Source organism: Neopelma chrysocephalum, unplaced genomic scaffold (assembly GCF_003984885.1).
Source record: "Neopelma chrysocephalum unplaced genomic scaffold, ASM398488v2 Primary Assembly neopelma1_61b, whole genome shotgun sequence".
NCBI lineage: Eukaryota > Metazoa > Chordata > Aves > Passeriformes > Pipridae > Neopelma > Neopelma chrysocephalum.
The window spans coordinates 5,850,944-5,869,903 of record NW_020897717.1 but is presented as its reverse complement, the minus strand read 5'-3'; the positions used below and the strand labels follow the sequence as shown (position 1 = coordinate 5,869,903).

The 18,960-nt window shown below is 35.9% G+C and overlaps 1 protein-coding gene across 1 annotated transcript in view; it reads right to left on the bottom strand.

Annotated features, from left to right (window-relative positions):
• Positions 1–2,888: 2,888 nt before the first annotated feature.
• Positions 2,889–18,960, bottom strand: part of LRPPRC (leucine rich pentatricopeptide repeat containing) — an 87,318-nt gene continuing 71,246 nt past the window's right edge. Inside the window, exons 31-38 of the mRNA XM_027681869.1 lie at positions 18,147–18,235; positions 14,696–14,900; positions 12,582–12,721; positions 12,304–12,419; positions 9,377–9,451; positions 7,735–7,819; positions 4,326–4,468; positions 2,889–3,017 (exon numbers count right to left, since the gene is read on the bottom strand). Coding sequence (XP_027537670.1) covers positions 2,961–3,017; positions 4,326–4,468; positions 7,735–7,819; positions 9,377–9,451; positions 12,304–12,419; positions 12,582–12,721; positions 14,696–14,900; positions 18,147–18,235 — 910 coding nt within the window. The 3' untranslated portion in view covers positions 2,889–2,960. The remainder of the gene's footprint in view (positions 3,018–4,325; positions 4,469–7,734; positions 7,820–9,376; positions 9,452–12,303; positions 12,420–12,581; positions 12,722–14,695; positions 14,901–18,146; positions 18,236–18,960) is intronic.

Genomic DNA, 18,960 nt, shown 5'->3' with positions numbered 1-18,960 from the left:
CTCCTATCTCAGACACCGCACCTGGTCTAGATCTTGCACAATCCCAGTTATCCACTAGCCGGTGGCAAATAATTCTATTCTGCTTTAGAGAGGGGCACGCTATGGTCAGCGTGACAGAGTATGTTTGGTATCTGGACTAGTAAATCACCATGACAGTTCACAAGGCTGCCATTCTCTGCATTTTGTCACGTTGCAGGTTTCTCTTTTTGAATATGAAGAAATGATGAAACCACCTCCTTATTTGGTGAATAAATGCCAACCTTCTAAACTGCACTTTTCTTTATGCTTGAAATGGCTGAGTCTCAGCACACCGATGCACAAGAAATATAATCACTTCAAGCGTGTTCTTGAAGAGTTGGCACAAATGCCGATTCCGCAAAACCTTCCTCGTATAACCTTATTTCAGACTGAGATGATTGTGTCCCAGAGTGGCACAAATCCCTCACTGGCCCACATTTTAAAGACAGGAGAGACTGCACTCCTCTGTGTAATCATCCCTTAACTGTATATGAAACATTTACTACTTCTGATTCCCTGTTCAAGTATCACACAACAGCAGCCCATCCTTTGAATTATCTCTGCCTTCCCATTTATACCACAGGGCTTCATGGGTCTGGGCAATTCCTGCGTGATCCCAAATGATCAGCTTGGCCTTTTGTCCACTGCCTGTCATCGCTGCCATGAAACACTGGTTCTGTTTGGTCTCATGCTCCTGCAGCACCTCACTGACATTTAACCAGCTCAGCAGCCAGCACACTCAGCCCATAACTTTCCATGAGGACACTCAAAAGGCAATTGTGGAGCTGAAGAAATTTCATTTTTATTTTTCAGTTACAGGCTGTCAAATTTACTTTCTATTTCCACAACTGTAATGATTCAATTACAGGGCATGATTCTGGTAGAATTCATGTGAAACCAGATAGAAGGAAAATGCAAATGCTAACTCACACCAATCCTGCACAGTTAGACCCCATCATGGGCATCGGCAACACACAGCCATGCATCTGGCTGCAGCCTTGTGTGCTTCTTTTCTGTCTCAGAGGGCAGCAGCCAGCAAACATGATGTGTCGGTATCACAGCACAGGTTACTGATGGGTGCAGTGTCTGATCCATAGCCATATGAGATTCCACCTCCTTGTCAAAAAGGGAGTTAGGATCCACAGGTCTGCTGTTAACTTTCTCTGTGATGACCTGGTGTTTGCTCCAAGTAATATTCTCTTCCTTATCCCTTGTGCTAGTTCAGCTCCTGCACCACACATGCCCATTACCTCCAGTTACAGTCAGCTGCGACTCCATTTACAGGAACACGTGAAACGGAGAGATTCACGAGATGACCTCTAAAAACAAGAGTGTGGCACTAGAGAAAGGGTTGCCAACTAGTTGACACAGTCTTCAATTATGCTGCTATTACACTGAAACACATGTAATGTAGCTGCAGCTTTAGAAAAAAGAACCATCTCCATTTGTGAAATGAAATAAACTGAGTCCTGGCTAGGCTTGCTTTCAGATAGGGCACACAACCATTAGGCTATGAATGAAATTTCAAATGTTAATGCCTTATCTTGACAACCCAGGAACAAAGGGTGCCAGACGGTTAGAGCCACGTAGCTGCCGTATGTTGTTGAGCTATGCCTGTGAAGTGATGAAGGTCACTGTAAAACCACACCACCGACGGAGCAGGCACTGCTAGCATTCATCCTGGTTGCCTGGAACACAAAATTTACCATTCTCCCCGCTTCTGATTAGTGAAGTCTCATTTTTAAAGTACAGTAGGATTTTTTCTGTGTGTTTTTCAATAAAATAGTTGATTAAATTGTAAATTTCACTTTAAAAAAATTAGGTATTAATTTCTTTTTTAACTTTGATACATTCAGATTACTTGCAAAATTATGAGTCTTGCAAAATTTTGCCAAAACCTTGTGTGCACACAAGAATTTTTAATTACCACTATTTTGCCTACGTGGTAAAACCTAAAAAAGACAAGGTTAAGATAAGATTGAAAATATAAAGATTAATAAACAAAGTTATGAAATGCACAGAAACAAGCTTTCATTTCATTAAAACCTCTTTGAAGAACTGCATAGGCAATGTGTTCCATTAGTTATACCAATGGGCACATATGAGTTTCCATCATTATTCACAGAAATAATGGTTGTATTTTCTATTTATTGTTTCACCTTTGTAATTTATATGCATCTTATTTTCTTGGCCATGCAACTCTGGACTGTAAAACATCACATCAGAATAACTTTACTCCCACATTCCTACAAACAAAGTGTGCCTATCCCAGTAAGTAAAAACTGCTACCCTGCAAATAATGGGCACTGGTTTGTTTAGAAGGCATGTTTTCATGGATATGCAGTTCTTGTACCCAGAAAATTAACTGGACCAACAGTTACGAGAATGAATTGAAGATGTATAGAACTACAACACACAAGCCAGTGTAAGAGGTGGAAGTATTTTGTCTCCTTCCATGTAATATCAAACACCCTAACGAGATACTTAACAAAAGAAAGTACAACTGGGAGAAAACTTATAAAAACATGTTTATTTTTTATGTAGATACAGCTGGATGCTGAAGATGACGTTCCTTATCCTTATACTTTCACCCCAAAGTACAACAAAGGATAGGACAGTCTGCTTCAGTTACAGTTACACACCCCTCCAGCAACCTTCTTGATATACACATATCTGGTAAATCAACACAAGCAGAAAAACAGCAGAAGTTAACAGCAGATCATACACCAAAACAGAATATCCTAGAAGGCTGCATCTTGTATTACATCAGCAATTTTAACAGCATTTCTATTAATGAATGTTTCTATCAATTGCAGTTATGGAAAGTGCTGTTAGTCACAGATTTAAATTAAAAATTACACATGACAACATGCTTTTAAAATTTTTTATTGAATGTAATATTTAAACAATTTCATAAACAACTAAATCATAAAACCGTCTGTTCACGATGCTTCCAGTCTTCTGTTCCTCCATTTTTCCACATAAAACTTTAATGTCTCCTATAAATAGAGTAGAATAAACAAGTTCAACATTGTTTCAACTGTAAAGTTACTAATTCTGAACGAAGTCTTATGTCCTGACAAAATCTATTATTCTCTGTCATGCAAAACTAGATCTGTATTGAAGTCTGTATAATTAAGAGAAATACCAGAGAGAGTGAATAAAAGGAAAAGGAAAACCTTGCCAAAAATGCATAATGAAGCTTCTCTTACTAAATGCAATAATATAATCAATTTCATTTTTAAAATGAAAATACTTCTTAACTGCAATCTGCAATTGTGTCAAAAAAATTGAGACGCTTTTAAAGACCAAGCTGCATTAGAGAAAAATTGAACAGGGAAATCAGAAAATGAATCATCTCAGTGACTTGGAAAAAACACTCTTATTTTCACTAGCTACATACAAGAAACAGACATTCTAGGTTTTAAATTCGCAGTCAAAAAAATAAGTAGATTCTAAATTATGTCAAAGCTGCAGAAAAACACACCATAGCTGTTGAAAGGCTAAACCACATTTTATGCCAAAATTTTTTCCAATCCTCTACAAAATTAGAAAAGAAAATCATACTTATCATGAAGCAATGTGGAGAAACAGTATATAATCAGATCTTTACAGAACTATAGAAAAACATTTGTTTTAGAATATAAAAAGTGGTGAGAAAATAGGAATTAAAAGTTTGCTTTGAGAGGCAAAATATAATAAGTCTTTAAAATCTGCTTAGCAAAAATGGTACTAATAGACTTTTAGCCAAAGGAATGATGTACAACTATTTGCAGTCTTGACAGATTTAGCATCATGCCACTTGCCACCCTCAAGTAACATATATTTGCATATTTGCATACATAGGCTGGCCAGGGAGCTAGAAGCAACACTGCAATAGGAAAGTAATTCCTACAGTTCTAAAATCCCACCCTACCAGTGCAGCAACTTGTACTAGACACAAAACAGGGAATTAATGAAAACTAAAAGCCATTAATTGCTAATGAAATACCCATTCTATAAGCCTTTTCAAGTTCAATTGCTTAGATAAATGCCCCAAGGAAATTTGATAAAGGTACACCTGTAGATGAGTGCCTGATAACAATGAGGTAGTTTAAATATCATAAGCCCCAAGAGGTTTTATTTCCTGAAGTCAAATCCAATGCAAGATTACTATAGCTCCTACAATGCTCAGGACTTCATACATTACCTCCTTTGAGGAGTCTCTGCAGAGACCTAGTCCCTATTTAATTATTCATGCAATTTGTTTTACTAACATTGAACATGCACAACTCTGCAGATCTATTTCTTAATTAGGAAATACTCACAGGGGGTTCAGTGAAAGGGACAGGCTCTCCTACTTTCTTCAGAAAAGTTGCTAAAGACTTCAGAGATAGCTCATGCAGCTGTATATTCTTCGCTTTTGTTCTCTCATACACAGCCTTTACAGACGCAACATCCCCATCCAATTCTGAGGAAAAAAATAAAACCCAAAAAATCCCAGTGGTTACTTGTTTCTCTTTTCACCTGCTTCCATGATGTCATGCATTCCTACTACTTGCCAAAACACATTCTATATATTTAAATATACAATATTCTAAATATTCTGGATATTCTTTGTATCCTATTGACAATTTACATCAGACAACAGAACACACAGCCATTTCTTTTCACCTGAAGCTGGATAAGTTCCTTCCAGCATGTGCTGGAACCATAAAGGAGGAGGAGCTGCACAGTGTAAACACACAAATGATAAAAAATAAAAACAAAAGCTAAAACATAAGCCACCCAAATTCAGCCTAGAGGACTCTAGAACAGAATTTTATTCCCTTAAGTAAGGGCAGAATATTGTTACGGTTTCAGGTGTTGGCTACATCAAAACTAGAACCTAAAGGAACAAACAAAACAAAGGTCATATGATCATTTTAGAACCCAAATTAAAAACCATTTCATCCTATTGAGCAGGAGAAAAGTTTTGCTGACCCACTAACTCATTACAAACCTTAAATACTTAGGCAACCAATAACATTTTTCAGGATATTCCATGAAAGGTACCATCCCCTACAACAGGTTCTAACTAATCCATTCTTCATTTATTTAAAGCACTATTAACTTCTAGCTGGAGTGGAATGTATTTCTCCTTCCTCTAAAGTGGGAGAGGGGAGGAACTCCTCCTACTACATTGACTCATGCTTAACCATCAACTTCTCTGCTGCTCAGACATTTCCTTGAGAAGCATCAGGATGAAACTGAAGTAACCCCTGACAGTTTCACTGCTGCCCTCAGGGTCCTAGAAACAGTACAACTGTTCCTAGCACCTTGTGAACAACAAGAAAGCCATCGTGTCCAGTTGAATTCATTCTGCTGCTTGGGAAAACGCCAACACCTGCAGCATGAGAGCTGTCTTGGGTTTTAGTTGTTCACATTTGGAAACACCACCTTCGCAACCACAGGGGCTATAAAAACAATGGCTCATAAAGAAAAGAAAAAAGCTGTAATTATGCAGAAATGGATAGCTTGTGTCCCTTTCTCGTGAGAAAAAGCTTCCCACTCACATCTGGGAAATGGCTGAGCTCCTTTTTGAACGTGGGAGGCTACTGCAAAAACTGCAGGAAATGATGGCTTAATGAAAGCATAACAGAAATAGTTCACTTTCTATTTCTTTAAAATAGATTTATTGTACGGGAAACACCAACAAAAAGAGCTAATACTTAGATTGCACTTAATGGACCACACAAATGTGATTTTACATATTTCTTTTTTTCTAGAAAGTATACAGCAAAGGATTATGCATCTCACCAGATAAACGAAAGCTAGTCCTGGCAGTGGATCACGTCGCAAGGAAAGAAGTAAATGTCCTTTTATTTGTTCTGTCACAGACATCTGATATATGATCAGACTTCTTTCAGTTGTGATCTATACTCTACTATATCTCTGCTAAACATATAAACAATTATAATTTTGTATGTCCACTTATTTTGATAGATAGCAACAGTAAGAAACTGTAGTAATACTATACTGTTATGTTTCATTCCCCTTTCTAACTAACTAAAAATAACAATGGTCTGAAAGGAGAATCATTTGTTCTCTTGAAAATTATGATAATACAAGGTTGGAATTGGCCCAAAATAAGAAATCATGTTTGAAAGCTCATTAATTTTAAAATATATATTAAAAAAATTCTTTTATTTAAAATACCTTATTTCTACCCCTCGTGGCTAGAAAACAACCTAAGCACAGCCTCCTGATTTTCAACTGCGCTAAATATTTTGCTGATGATCACTTTTACAGTCAAATCATCAATGTCTCATACAGGTGAGGTGTTTGCACAGAATAACCTGGGAACAGCTTTTAAAACTCTCCATGCTGGTACTGAATGTCTCCTCTAGAACTTGCTATGAGCCACCTACGTCTCTGCCTAAAGAGAGCACAGTAACCATCTGTTCACATAACAGTGTGGCTTCACATGTTGAATACACTCTAATCTTTTAGGTATAATAGAGCAAGTGACTGATTCTCTGCAATCTCTTTATGAAACTGCTGTACTATGATGTAGTTGGGAAGGATACTGAAAAAGTTGATTAGTTCTCTTACGGAATTTGTACTGAGGTAAAAGCAGCAAAGAGGTAATGACAGTGTAAAGCAGCAAGTACAGTGTTGGTGACAGAAAGGCATTTTTTGTTTTATAAAAACATGTTAGAAAACTTACCCTGCTGTGAATGAAGCTACGAGGCTAAATGATTTTGGTAGTGACTGCTGTTTGGAATGTTTATAAGCAAGCAAACTTTATAAGTTAGATACCACATCATGGGAACTTCTACAACTTGATTCAAATATAATAAGGATATGTTCCTTTAACACCATACCTTGGATTTAAGTTTGAAGTATTTTACCTAATTATTCCTATTTATCTCCCCTGTAATAGACTGGAGCACAAGGACTTCTGCCATTGTGTTTTTTTGCTTCTAACACGTGTGGGAAGTATTTACTCCCTGTAATAAAACTGGAAGATGATAGAGTACACAAAGCAAAGAACTCTACAGCACAGAGGTGCAAGCTTCCAGCTGAGTATTGCCATAGGGGCTGTATGTCCTGGTTTTTGAAGAGTGAGTCTTGCAAATCAACAAAATTTGATTTTTTAGAGGGGCTCATTTTGACTTTAACTATAGAGAGAACTGATGAGCACTTCAAATCAACTATTTATGTAAATTCAAATGAAGGCATCTGGAATATTAACTTTGGCTAAATTACAACATGTATAAAAATCTACACTAATAACAGTAAGATTCTTTCACATTACTGATAAAACTGATCACTTACAATTTTTGAACACACACACACACACACACACACACACACACACACACACACATAAAAAGGACCCAATATACTTTCTACCTGTTTTTTGGGAAAAAAGCTACATTCATTTTAAAAGCCATTCATTTCTACAGTATTTTTCTCCACGGGTTAGGATGGATTCCTTTTTATTCCATGAAGCCCCTGCTTATCCTCTATGTGTCAGTTGGTTGCTCTTCCATCCGAATAGCCAGGATGGCACACACACCCAACAGACTTAAACAACAAAAACCTCAGATACCCCAGCATATCTTTATGATTCAAATTGTAAAGCAAGTTACACATTGTAGACCCTATTCCCCTTTCTAATGGTTTCCATGACCTTTCTGAATGTCTCAAGAGTTCTTACTAAAAGAAACTATTCCAAGGAGAATAAATTACCATAACATCTCAAGAGGTAACGGTATGCCACTTCTGGATCTAGATGCTCAGGAATCAGTTCTAAAAGTCTTTCAATCACCTTTGCCTGTGAAATTTAATGCACAGACAAAAAGAGCATTAACTTGAAATCTTAAAGAACAAAACAGAATCACCAAAGTTAGAACAATGACTTCACAGCTTTTAAGTGAAATGAAGTGTACTGATAACAAGAAATGGACCCTGTGCACCTGAAAGAGGACATAATAATTTCCTTCCCAAAATTCTGTATGCAGAAACAAAACAGTAAAAGAAATATTACGAGAAATGTAACTAATATAATATGGGACTAAAATCCATACTCAAGAAGCCTAAATATTATTGTCTCTTTTTTTTTTCAATTAAGTAATTAATGTATTAATGAGAATACGTAAGAATTTCAACCAATTCAAAAAAACTGCAAAACACTCAGCAGCCTTCATTGACCTAGAGGTCAATGGTAGCTATGATCAATGCTTAAAAAGCATTAGATCACTAACTAATGGGTTTAAATTTGGGGCTTCCCTTCCTCAACCTCTGATTCCAGTTTCAAAAACTCTCCATTTTGAATTAAAAACAGTTTATTGAAATTAACATCTTTATCACATACTACTAACTTAAATGTGTTACTAAAATTTCTGCTTGACAAACTAAAAACATTCAAGGTTTTTAGCTCCTTCTACAGACACCAAATGACAGTGTTTATCATAATCATATTTATCATCACCACTTCAACGGAAGAACTTTTAATCTCTGAGTATTAATTTCCACAAAACATAAACGTGCATTTCCCTCATTTGAAAAATACTTATTCTAATTTGTGTGTTAGCTGTCTCCTGATGCTGCTCATCTATGAAAGAAAAATCAATGTGGTTTTGCATGCATGTGTTGTTTTTGGGTTGGTTTTTTTTGTATTTTTATTTGTTTGGTTTCATTGTTGTTGTTCAATATTGGATTTGGGGGGTATTCAGGGCTTTTTTTGTTTGGTTTTTAGGGTTTTTGTTTGTTTGTTGGGGGGGGGTGTTGGATTGTCTTTTTTTTTGGTTGGTTGTTTGGTTTTTTTGTTTACTTTGAGGGGCCATGTGAGGAGGGAGGGGGATATGAGTAGAACAAGAACATCAATGAGAGCGTTTCAAATTATAGGGAATGAGCACAAAGCCAGGAATCCAAACAGATGTCCAAATCACCATAAAAAGTGATATGAAATGTGTCTTTTAATGTAAACATAGAAACATTTTATCCTTAGAGAGAGACTGAGGTTTTAACTTGCATGTGTATTCATACAATGTAGCCAATAAAATAAGTACTTTCAGGTTGTGATACTGAACTGGATAATGCAGTAAAACATTTAAAACACAATGTTTGTAGGATATACAGTGTAACATCAAAAATGTAGGAAATTACTGAAACAACAGAAAATATTAAGTACACCCTCCTTTCCATCATGATCCATAATGTAAACTGTTCCTTTAAATGTAACCAGTTCTACAAATGAACCTCCCCCCTCCCTGAGAAACCCAATAAAGCTGTCAACTGTGAAGTTCAAGATCCAAAACACTTTAACAAACGTTGATGAAACTGTATTCTGCTACATATAAAATTATATACATGAAAAAAAAATATATACCTGTCCAGGTTTAGTTGCTGCTCTAGACATAAAACTCCCTAAAGTTCTCTTCTCCTGAGCTATTGCACCACACCTCTGAAGAAAAAGAAATGATTAATGTAGCAGATGTGAGTAGGTTAGTGATAAACAAAAAGGTGAAAATTTCCAATTACAGATGCTTAAAATAATATCCTAATATATTACCTATTTACGAGGTAAGTAATTGACCATTAGATTGAAAAAGAAAAACAAAAACCAATCACAAAACAAGTTCATTTCATGCACCTCTTTGGTAAACATTTTTAAAATGGTAGCTATAGTTTGTTTAAAACAATAAGGGAAAGAATTAAACTAATACTTCAACATACTACAAAAATGAGATTTAGGACTGCAAAAGAATGAAAAAGAGAAACACTATTCCTCTCCAATTATACTGCCAAGCATTCACAAGTGAGCTAGGGATCATAAGGTTAATTATACATTTAATAAGGTGTCAGGGAGATAACTGCTCGTTTCTTTATAAAAATTAAAATGTACAAAGCAAGTTCTCTTTAAAGTATAATTACCTACACTTATGCATACAAAGGACTGATTTCAATCTCTCTATTTTATAAAAGGCTTTAACTGCAATAGACAGTGTTTGAGAGAGAAGTTGAACTTAGAAAAGTTTGAGACAGACTAGATAAAAATCAAAAATCTATCTTACTATAGAAACAAGGTCAAAATAAAATATACAAGACAATATTTAGTGTATGTTTCTCAAAGATGTCAGTCTTAAAACTCTTACAATGCACAGTGCTTTTTTTTTACCAGTTGCAATATATCAGTACCAAAATGCACAGGAAGAAGAGAATACTGTGCATATAAAAATACACATATCGTGAATTTCCTACAAGCAATTAGTGTTGCAGACATATGCAAACAAGAAATTTTGGGTTATGTCATTATGAATGTTCTGTACGTGAAATATGGTTCGAAAAGGTCTTTAAGGTCCAGGTGAGAAGATGTGAAGCCTCGTTCCATCAGGCAAACAGACAAAAATGTACCCGTAGTGTTCTGACAAAAAATGTCTTTATGGCGCTAAATAGAGGCAAAATATTGACGGGAGAAACTTGCAGCATTTTATTGCCATTCTCATCTACTGCCAGTAGATGCTATAAGAGGAAGGAGTCTAGCTGGAGAAATGTTTTCCACAGCCCCCTTTCATGTTGAAAATATCAAACCACTTTTGACTTTCAGCAACAAAAGCATTCTCCCTCCAGACAGTACAAAAGACACTGCTGCTGTTTCATGAACTTTTCAACAGATTCCTATATGCATTTTTGAAAGCAAGGAGTCTCCATGTATATACTAATATTTCACATTATTACAAGAAAAACAGTTAATTTAGATTGTGGTTTACTTTTCAAAAAAATAACAATGGAGAGTGATTATTCCTATTTCTAGTTAGCTATTAGTAGAATACTTGATCCACACAGCAGTAGCAAATGTTTAACACAGCTCAAAGTTTTTCCTGCACGTATAAAACTCAAATTTTCTCATATACAAGAAGTTCCAACTCAAGCTTATCTGTGAATATCCACTAAGCACGAAGTATTCTTAACATGAAGAAATTCTCCCCCAGGATATAGCGGATACAATCTTATTTCAAGTATACTGTAGTCACGAATGTAATTCCAATATTTGGATGCTATTGTAGGAAGTTTTAGGAATATATGAATGAATATTCCACGTTTTTGAAAATTTTAAGAACATACAGATTTTACTTAAAAATGCAAAAACCTGTATCTTCACAAAGGCAAGAAACCGTGACCAATTTTCATTCACTCATTCCATTTCATTTATTTCAATCAAAAAATCAGGAAGAGTAAAATAACTTGAGATTTTTTTTTCATTTTGATGTTCTCAACTATACAGCAAGAGGGTTTTATATCAAAATTGTAGAGTCTCCTTTTAATTTAATACTCAGATGACCATCTAGGCAAAGCAATAAGCAAAGTAAAGGGAACATACAAATAATACAAGCTCCTGCTGTAGCAGAAGTAACTGAACACATTTGTTGGTATGCATTCAGCTCAAAAAACGGTCTCGGAATATCATGAAATATCTGATGGATGGAGCAGAGTTTTTTCTTTAACAGTTTAAAATACTTAGGAACTGGTAAATGAGTAGCATGCACTACCAGGAGATTATAAGAGGCCTCAATTTGAGGCAGGAGGCTGCGCACACATCGGCATGACCGCTGGACTGTCACCTGCTTGGATCATACTCCCTGACAGGGTCTATTTGTGCATGCTGCCAGAGCAGGTCCCAGCACCCACAGCTCATCCCACCTCTGCTTGTCTTTGCCTTTAGCTCTGTACAAATGGCATGAACGCAGCTGTTTCAATTCCTAATTCAGCTGAGACTGTGACCCAGAGACCAACATTTGGGTTTTAATGCATCTATGACAGTCAAATGAATAGAAAGCAAACCGAGCTCTTAATAAACTTTGAATACAGCATTTACAATATTATAGCAACCAAGTGAAATAAGGTCCACGAAAAGCACACACTGCTTGCTTCTGCAAACTGTACAGCTGTAAGATATTATGTTTACAGCACTTAAGAAATCAGGTGAGAAGTTGCAAGGAAATGGTTTGCAGGAAACAAGTGATATCTAGCAGAAAACTTAAGAGTGTTTGCAATATACAAATACTTCCTTTATTTCCTTTAGGGTATTGGAAGACAAAACCCCGTTTGACTCTGGCACCCCCTATTGCTCTCAGTACTAGAGTACTGATAGTAGCTCATGGTTTGGAGTCGTCTAAACTGTGCACTGCTACTCACACTGTAATTCAAATGCATACCAGCACTAGTCTGTGCTCTATACAACACCTCTTTTTGACAATTTCTCAGTTAACCTTTGAAGAGCTCTAAGCATTTCTGTACCTCTTGTTATGTCATTACCTTTATCAACGATCTGGCATCATCCACTCTGTCTGCACTGACATACTGAAGGAAAAGATCTGTGACAGGTCTGTAAATTCCAAACTGACTGGCCAGTCGTTCTGCCATCACACCAACTGCAAAATGATGGGTACATAAGGAAAATCTTTGATTGAAAAGTCACTTTTGTAAACTTCACAGGCATGATTTATGCTGACTGAGCAGGTTTTACATGTAATAGCTCTTTCATAACACCTCTGTCTAGTCAGAATATTTAAATATCATTGCAATTAACTTACATTTTTCCAAAGCTGGTTCTAATCCTTCCTCAGACACTTTTCTTAACAAATAGGAAATACTTTTGACAGCTTGACCAGGATTCTGTGCACCAGAGATAAGGAGAGGCTCAAGGTATTCCACAGCAGCATCAAGGTCATTACTAGGAAAAGAGATTGAACTGGTTCAGTTTCTGAAATCAAGATTTCTAAACCTAAAGAAACAATTATATTAAAGTTTTTGTTTTCTACATCAAGCTTATATTTCCCAGGAATAGATGATAGCAAAATATTAATGAAAAAAAATTACTTCACTCAGATATCGTAAAAGTGAAACCATTTATGACTGAATGAATAAATTAAGCCATACATAAAAATTTTAATGTCCTTTGACCTGTACAAAGTTTAGGTATTTTTTTCCTCCTTAAGAAAGAGGAGTTCAGCTTGCTGCTTTAGGAAAATGTGTCCTGCAAATCTAGAAGGCAAAATCCAAACATTAATGGATGGTATCTGAATAATTAATGCATGTAAGTACAATTAATACATAAGTATTTTTTATGCTATTCAATTAATTATTTACCTGATTTTTTTCAATGCCTGCTTTTTTGGATGAAAAAGACAATCCTAAATGTCATTTGGTCATTACATTAATCTAAATGCTTTTAATCTTAAGGCTTAAGTACAGCAAATGTTAATAAAATCATGCAGGAAGTATTCACCAAAGTGTAACCTCTACTTCCAGCATTCTAAAATATTCAAATGACAACATCTCTTATCAGTCCACTCTAAAAACTAATTTAATTGAAAAAGAAATCTGAGCACAAATGAATGCTTTTAGGTGAAGCAGAAACACAGCACATTTGAGAGCTATGAAAAACCCTTTGAAAACTGTATCAGAAACATGAACCTACCAACAGCTGAACACACATAAAAATATCTGTAAAAACCTGTTTTTCAGAGTTCTCAAGGTACAGATTGCAAGGTATTTAAGAATATACAGGGTGTGTATTTTATGCTGCTAAGTCTTTTCATACATCCAAGTGAGTTTCAGTATGGGAAAAGTTGATGCCGCTTAAATAACCTCTGCCTGCATACAGCAATTTATTTATTTATTCTTGTCACCAATCCACATCTTAAGAACACAACCTGACTTTGCAACACTTTTATGACATGGAAATATAGGAAAATATAGCTTATAAGACAAATATTGAAGTATCTCTCCTATCTGAAGTGTTTAACTTAGGTCCATGCACTAGGACTGTGTGCCAAGGACCACCCAGATCTAAAAATTTACAGGATCAGTCCTTTGTACACAGATTGTTTTTTCAGTGTTTGGATTATAGTAAGCTCAATACTGAATCAGGCCTGCGTGGTTCTCCTTCAATTTAAGTCCTCTTGCTGTTCCACACACTTCAGTGACTGTACTCTCTGGTGTGGCATGACTGAGGCAAATTGGGTATCTGTGATGTACTACAGAGTTCTACAGCTTTCCTGCAGAGTCAGACTCAGGGGGGTTCTACCTGATGAAACTAGTTTGAAATAAAATAACAGAATATGTAGGATCCTTGAAGATTGGTTCCTGCAAAGCATATTTGAGAAGTTGATAGTATGCCCTTTCTCCTACAGGTGCTTTGCCCATGCACATGCTGCACAGTACCAGTGTATCAACTAAACCAGAAATGCCAGGCAGAGCACCATACAGAATTAAACAGCTGAGTCACAGGATACTCGAAATGTGGAGATAATTATCATAATTGAAACTGTGGCTTAAATCAGCACAGGATTCAGTTTTACATTCAATTTTACATTCAGATTTCATAGATGCTTTTGATCTAACACCAAGGACATTCTTTACAGGTACATTAGAACAAAGGTGTCACAGCTAACTTACAGCACCAGAGAAGACTTTATACTCTCCCAATGCTTCACAGTTATCCCTGTATTTCATTAAATTATTTTCAGCCCCAAATGTGTTTGGGAAACAATACCAGAACAGAACTGCATGGCACACTCAAGTTGACCAGAATTTTAACATCTAGGACAGTGTAAGAACGGAAATAGAACTAAATGGATAATACAAGAGATTTCCCACCACTCTGCAGAAAAGAATTACATACACTAGTCCTAGAAATACTTACGTTTTCATATGAGCCAATGCAATAGCATTAGCCATTAGTGAGGCAGAGAGACCAATTGATTTTGTGATATCTTCCAGCATGTTTTTAAGTGCTTGCAGGTTCTTTAGATCTCCTTTTTCTGCCAGAGCCTGAATGAGAGCAGTAACTGCTGGTCTGGAAGGCAGCACGCCTCCGTCAAGCATTCCTTTTAAAACAGCCAAGGCATCTAACAATGATAAAGAAACAAGGGAAGCAGAAATCAGATTTTAGCTCAGAAGGCAACCATGCTGCTGGTATCATTAATCCTACCCGCTTAAAAACATGTACAGAAAAAAATTCTTTCGGCAAACTTCAGCCTCAAAATCGCTACAGTGAATTCAACTTGAATATATACACATACAAATAAAAACTTCCAACAATAACTTAGGTTAAAATCCTGTAATATTTCATAAATAAAAGGCATTAAGCTACTTTTAAGATTTCAGTATTTTTTTAGTAACCAGCTTAAAGAAATCAGCTGTGCCATACATGTCCCTCCCTTATGACTTCAAAGTCCTGACCTTTTTACCTTGTTTTTTCTCCAAATTATGATCAGTTTTCTTTACTAAAAAACAAAAGTGTTGAATACTTAAGAACAAATATAGTTTAAAAATGTAGTTCATTATTGAAACTGAAGTATAATATTGAGATTTGTCTTTTTAACTGTGCACCAAAACTTTTGTTTCCCAAAATTTAATTTTTAACTAAAAGTATGGGACACAAGCCTCCATACAAGACGAAAAACTCAGAACTCAGCAATTACCTCAAAAACTCCAAAGATTATAGCAATTACCTATGTTAAAAACACAAAGTCGATCTCCTGTCCATCTGGCACAAATTCTCCAAACCCACAGCAGATGAAGTCACCCTTATTTCTCTAAGTAGAATTCTTGTCAATTTATGTTATACATGAGCAAACACATGCAGAAAGACATGCCCCTCTGGTAAAAATCTCTTACTCCTTACCAGCATAGGCAGGATTAGTCACAGATGATAATTATAATACCAAGGGATAACACTTCTAACATAATATACACCCACATGAACTCCACAGCATTAGCATTCCAATTCAATATGCAGGTACTGCAGAAACCAAGTATTACCTTTTACAAGACAATAAGAAAAAACATCCTGTATGCCTAGCCTTCCTTCACAGGAAATTTTCTTTCTGCCCCCCTCTCCTTCTTTTTAGGGAAAAAAAAAGGAGCAAACACATCAGGGGCAAGATTCACAACACTTAAAACCCAATCTTAGACCACATGCCAATGTTCAAGTTGTCTCCTGACTCTAAGTGTGGACCTCCCTCTAGCACAGAACACGATCCGCCTTCTCAAGAACAAGGAAAAAGAAAGATTTGAAAGCTGCATACGTGCAGGACTACTTCAAGAAACTACATACTAGTAGCATACTGGGTAATTCTGCTTGTGAAAACCAGCCACTCATCTTTCAAAATGCTTTCTCCTACAAACTCTGCAAATTTCCTACTGTGAATCTCAAGTTGTGACTCTTTAGAGTAACCTGGTTTTTACCAAGTTCTTGCTAGAAGGTATTAGAGCTCATGTGAGTATACTTAGGGGCCTACATAAAAAACTTTGAACTATATATACCCCATTACACAGCAAATAATGTGGTGAAATATAAGAGGAAGTGTTAAAGCAAGCAGGTTTTACACAAGTGAAGGCCATCACAGGATGCAGGTCAAATGGAGCTCACCAACAAAGATGACAAAAGCACTGTGCCCAAAAATATTTTGGGTAATCTATGAGCCTCAGAAAATGACTAATATGGTTGAAATATTTAGTAGCTTGCATTTTAAAGGCTTCACTTAGAAAAAGAGAGGCAGTATCTTTCAAATTAAAATAGAAACAAGGATCAAGTCTGACTATTCAATGAAATTACCAGAGTAAAGCTTGTTCTATGCACAAGATAAAGGAAAATAAAATTTTGCAAAGGGATGTAATTCCACAAACTTCTTGAGAAACTTTGTACTATGCAAAAAGAAAGCTTTTTAGAGTACGGCAAGGAAGAGAGTTGATGTGGCAGAAAATTTAATATGCTAGCTAAAAAAATCCCATATAGTTAGTGCAACAGATTGGCAGAATATAGAAACATCAGTGATGTTCTGAAGAAGGGAAGAATTTTGGTGTGCAGTAGTAAGGAAGAACGGGCAAAACTTCATGGCATATTGGAGAAGAAAAAGGAGAAAATTTATTAGAATAAAATCAGACAGGAAAGTCAGCCCTGAAAACTGAAAAAAAGATCTGCCAAGAGCAAGAGAAGCAATTGCATTCACCAAAACACTTCAGTCGATGACAACTGGCAATGATGTAAAACTGGAGACTGAATGAGGAAGGCATTTATCTGCTACAGGAAAGAAAGAATACAAGTGAGAAGATGTGTCTAAACGCTCATCTTGAGTGTTTTAATGTAGCTGATGTTACATGGGTATGGGCTACTACAGCTACACAAAATGCAATGAAATAAAATGATGGCAAAATCAAAAATGGATTTTCTGGTATGCCCTGTAATACCCAACTCAAATAATACATTTAAGTAGGACACAGCTGCTTTAATGCTTAAAGGTGCTGACAAAAGTATGTATCAACACTGTACTTAAAACTTGCAGTGGGATAAACGACATTGCACTCCACCTAAAATCATGTGCACGCAGAGTTTTCCTCTCTCGCAAGAGTTTACAGCACAACTAAATAAGTGAAGCGTAACACTGTGGAGCCGACCTCTAGGTTGCAAAGCAATCAGTGCCAACAACTAAAACAAAACAACTGTAAACTTTATCCACCATCTTGCTGGCTACTCTTACGTACTTTTCAGCCACCATTTTTTTTTCTATCATCATTGGTACATTAAAAAGAAAACCAAGCCGAATATTTTGTTACTGTTGGTATTGAGAACTATTAAAAAGTATTTGATTAAGTTTTTAAATCAATATTATAATCATTTAGTGCACAATTATGCACATTTAACAGTCAATTTAACTCATCTGGTATCTCACACAACCAACACAATATGCAAGAAACAACTGCTGGGAATTGTTTCAGATGCTCTAAAGTATGTTAATTTCCAAAGCAAAATGACTTGTGCTGTGAATTTTAACGCACTTGAAAGCCTGTACTTTCTCTCGTTCTGGAGCACAAATTTTGCATGTCTGAAGAGCTGTGATTCATCTTAAGAAAACCCATCTTGTGTTAAATGGAATGGAAACTGGACTAAGTGGTCAAATGACAAGTACATTCATATTCAAGCTGTATTATAAATGCATGTACAGTAATTTACGTCTCTCAGCTACCACAAAAGGCTCTTGATAAGCAGGTAATTTGCTAAATGGACTCCTTTATCCAAGTATTCGAAGGGCGTTACAAGAAAAATCTGCAGAGGCATTAATGTGACGTAAAGGTCAAGCATTGTGACATACCTTTCAAATAATCCCGCCTAACTTGCGATATGATGAGGAGGCTGCTGGCAGCACTGTTCAGTGTGAAGCCCTTGATGTGGGTCTCAGCACTAAAAGAAGCAGACATTTAGAAAGGAATTACTGACATGCTTCTGATACGATAATAAATGGTTGAGCACCAAGGTGAAATTATAAAAACTACTGTTCGTATGTTAAAAATATTGCTGCAAAATATCGACCTGGAGACAGCTTTTGTGTTATCCTGTCAATGGTTATAGAAGGATAATTTTTTTTTGCATTCTGACAGATGACAAAGTTGGAAGTGAGCAACAAAAGAAACAAAGTACAAGATTTTTTTTAAACAATCGGTTCAGATTCTTGAATGCTGACATATTAGATGACTAAAATAACTGCATGCCCTGCATTGTTCTGTTATATCCCAAGCTGGATACTTTTTCTTCTTTTTTCAATAGTCACCATAATTATAAAATATAAAACTATTCTTTCAGCAATAAAAAAATGAAACATTTATTTTCAGCACTGTATATTTTAAACATAAACTAAAGCATATTATGAACTAACACCATGTCATTTGGTTGATTAATTTTCAAATTTCTGTCATCTAGATGTATACAGGTTTTAAAGTGAACATACTACATTTGCTGCCTTAGCCACGTTAAAATTGTATTTTCCTTATTAATTCTTTATCTCCTCTAATACAAAACTTCACGTACGTATATAACAAAGACAATCTTTAATGACCTTGCTAAAGCTTTTCTAACATTCTGGAAATTAGTCAAGAGAGACTAACCAGCAATCACATTGGTCTTATAGT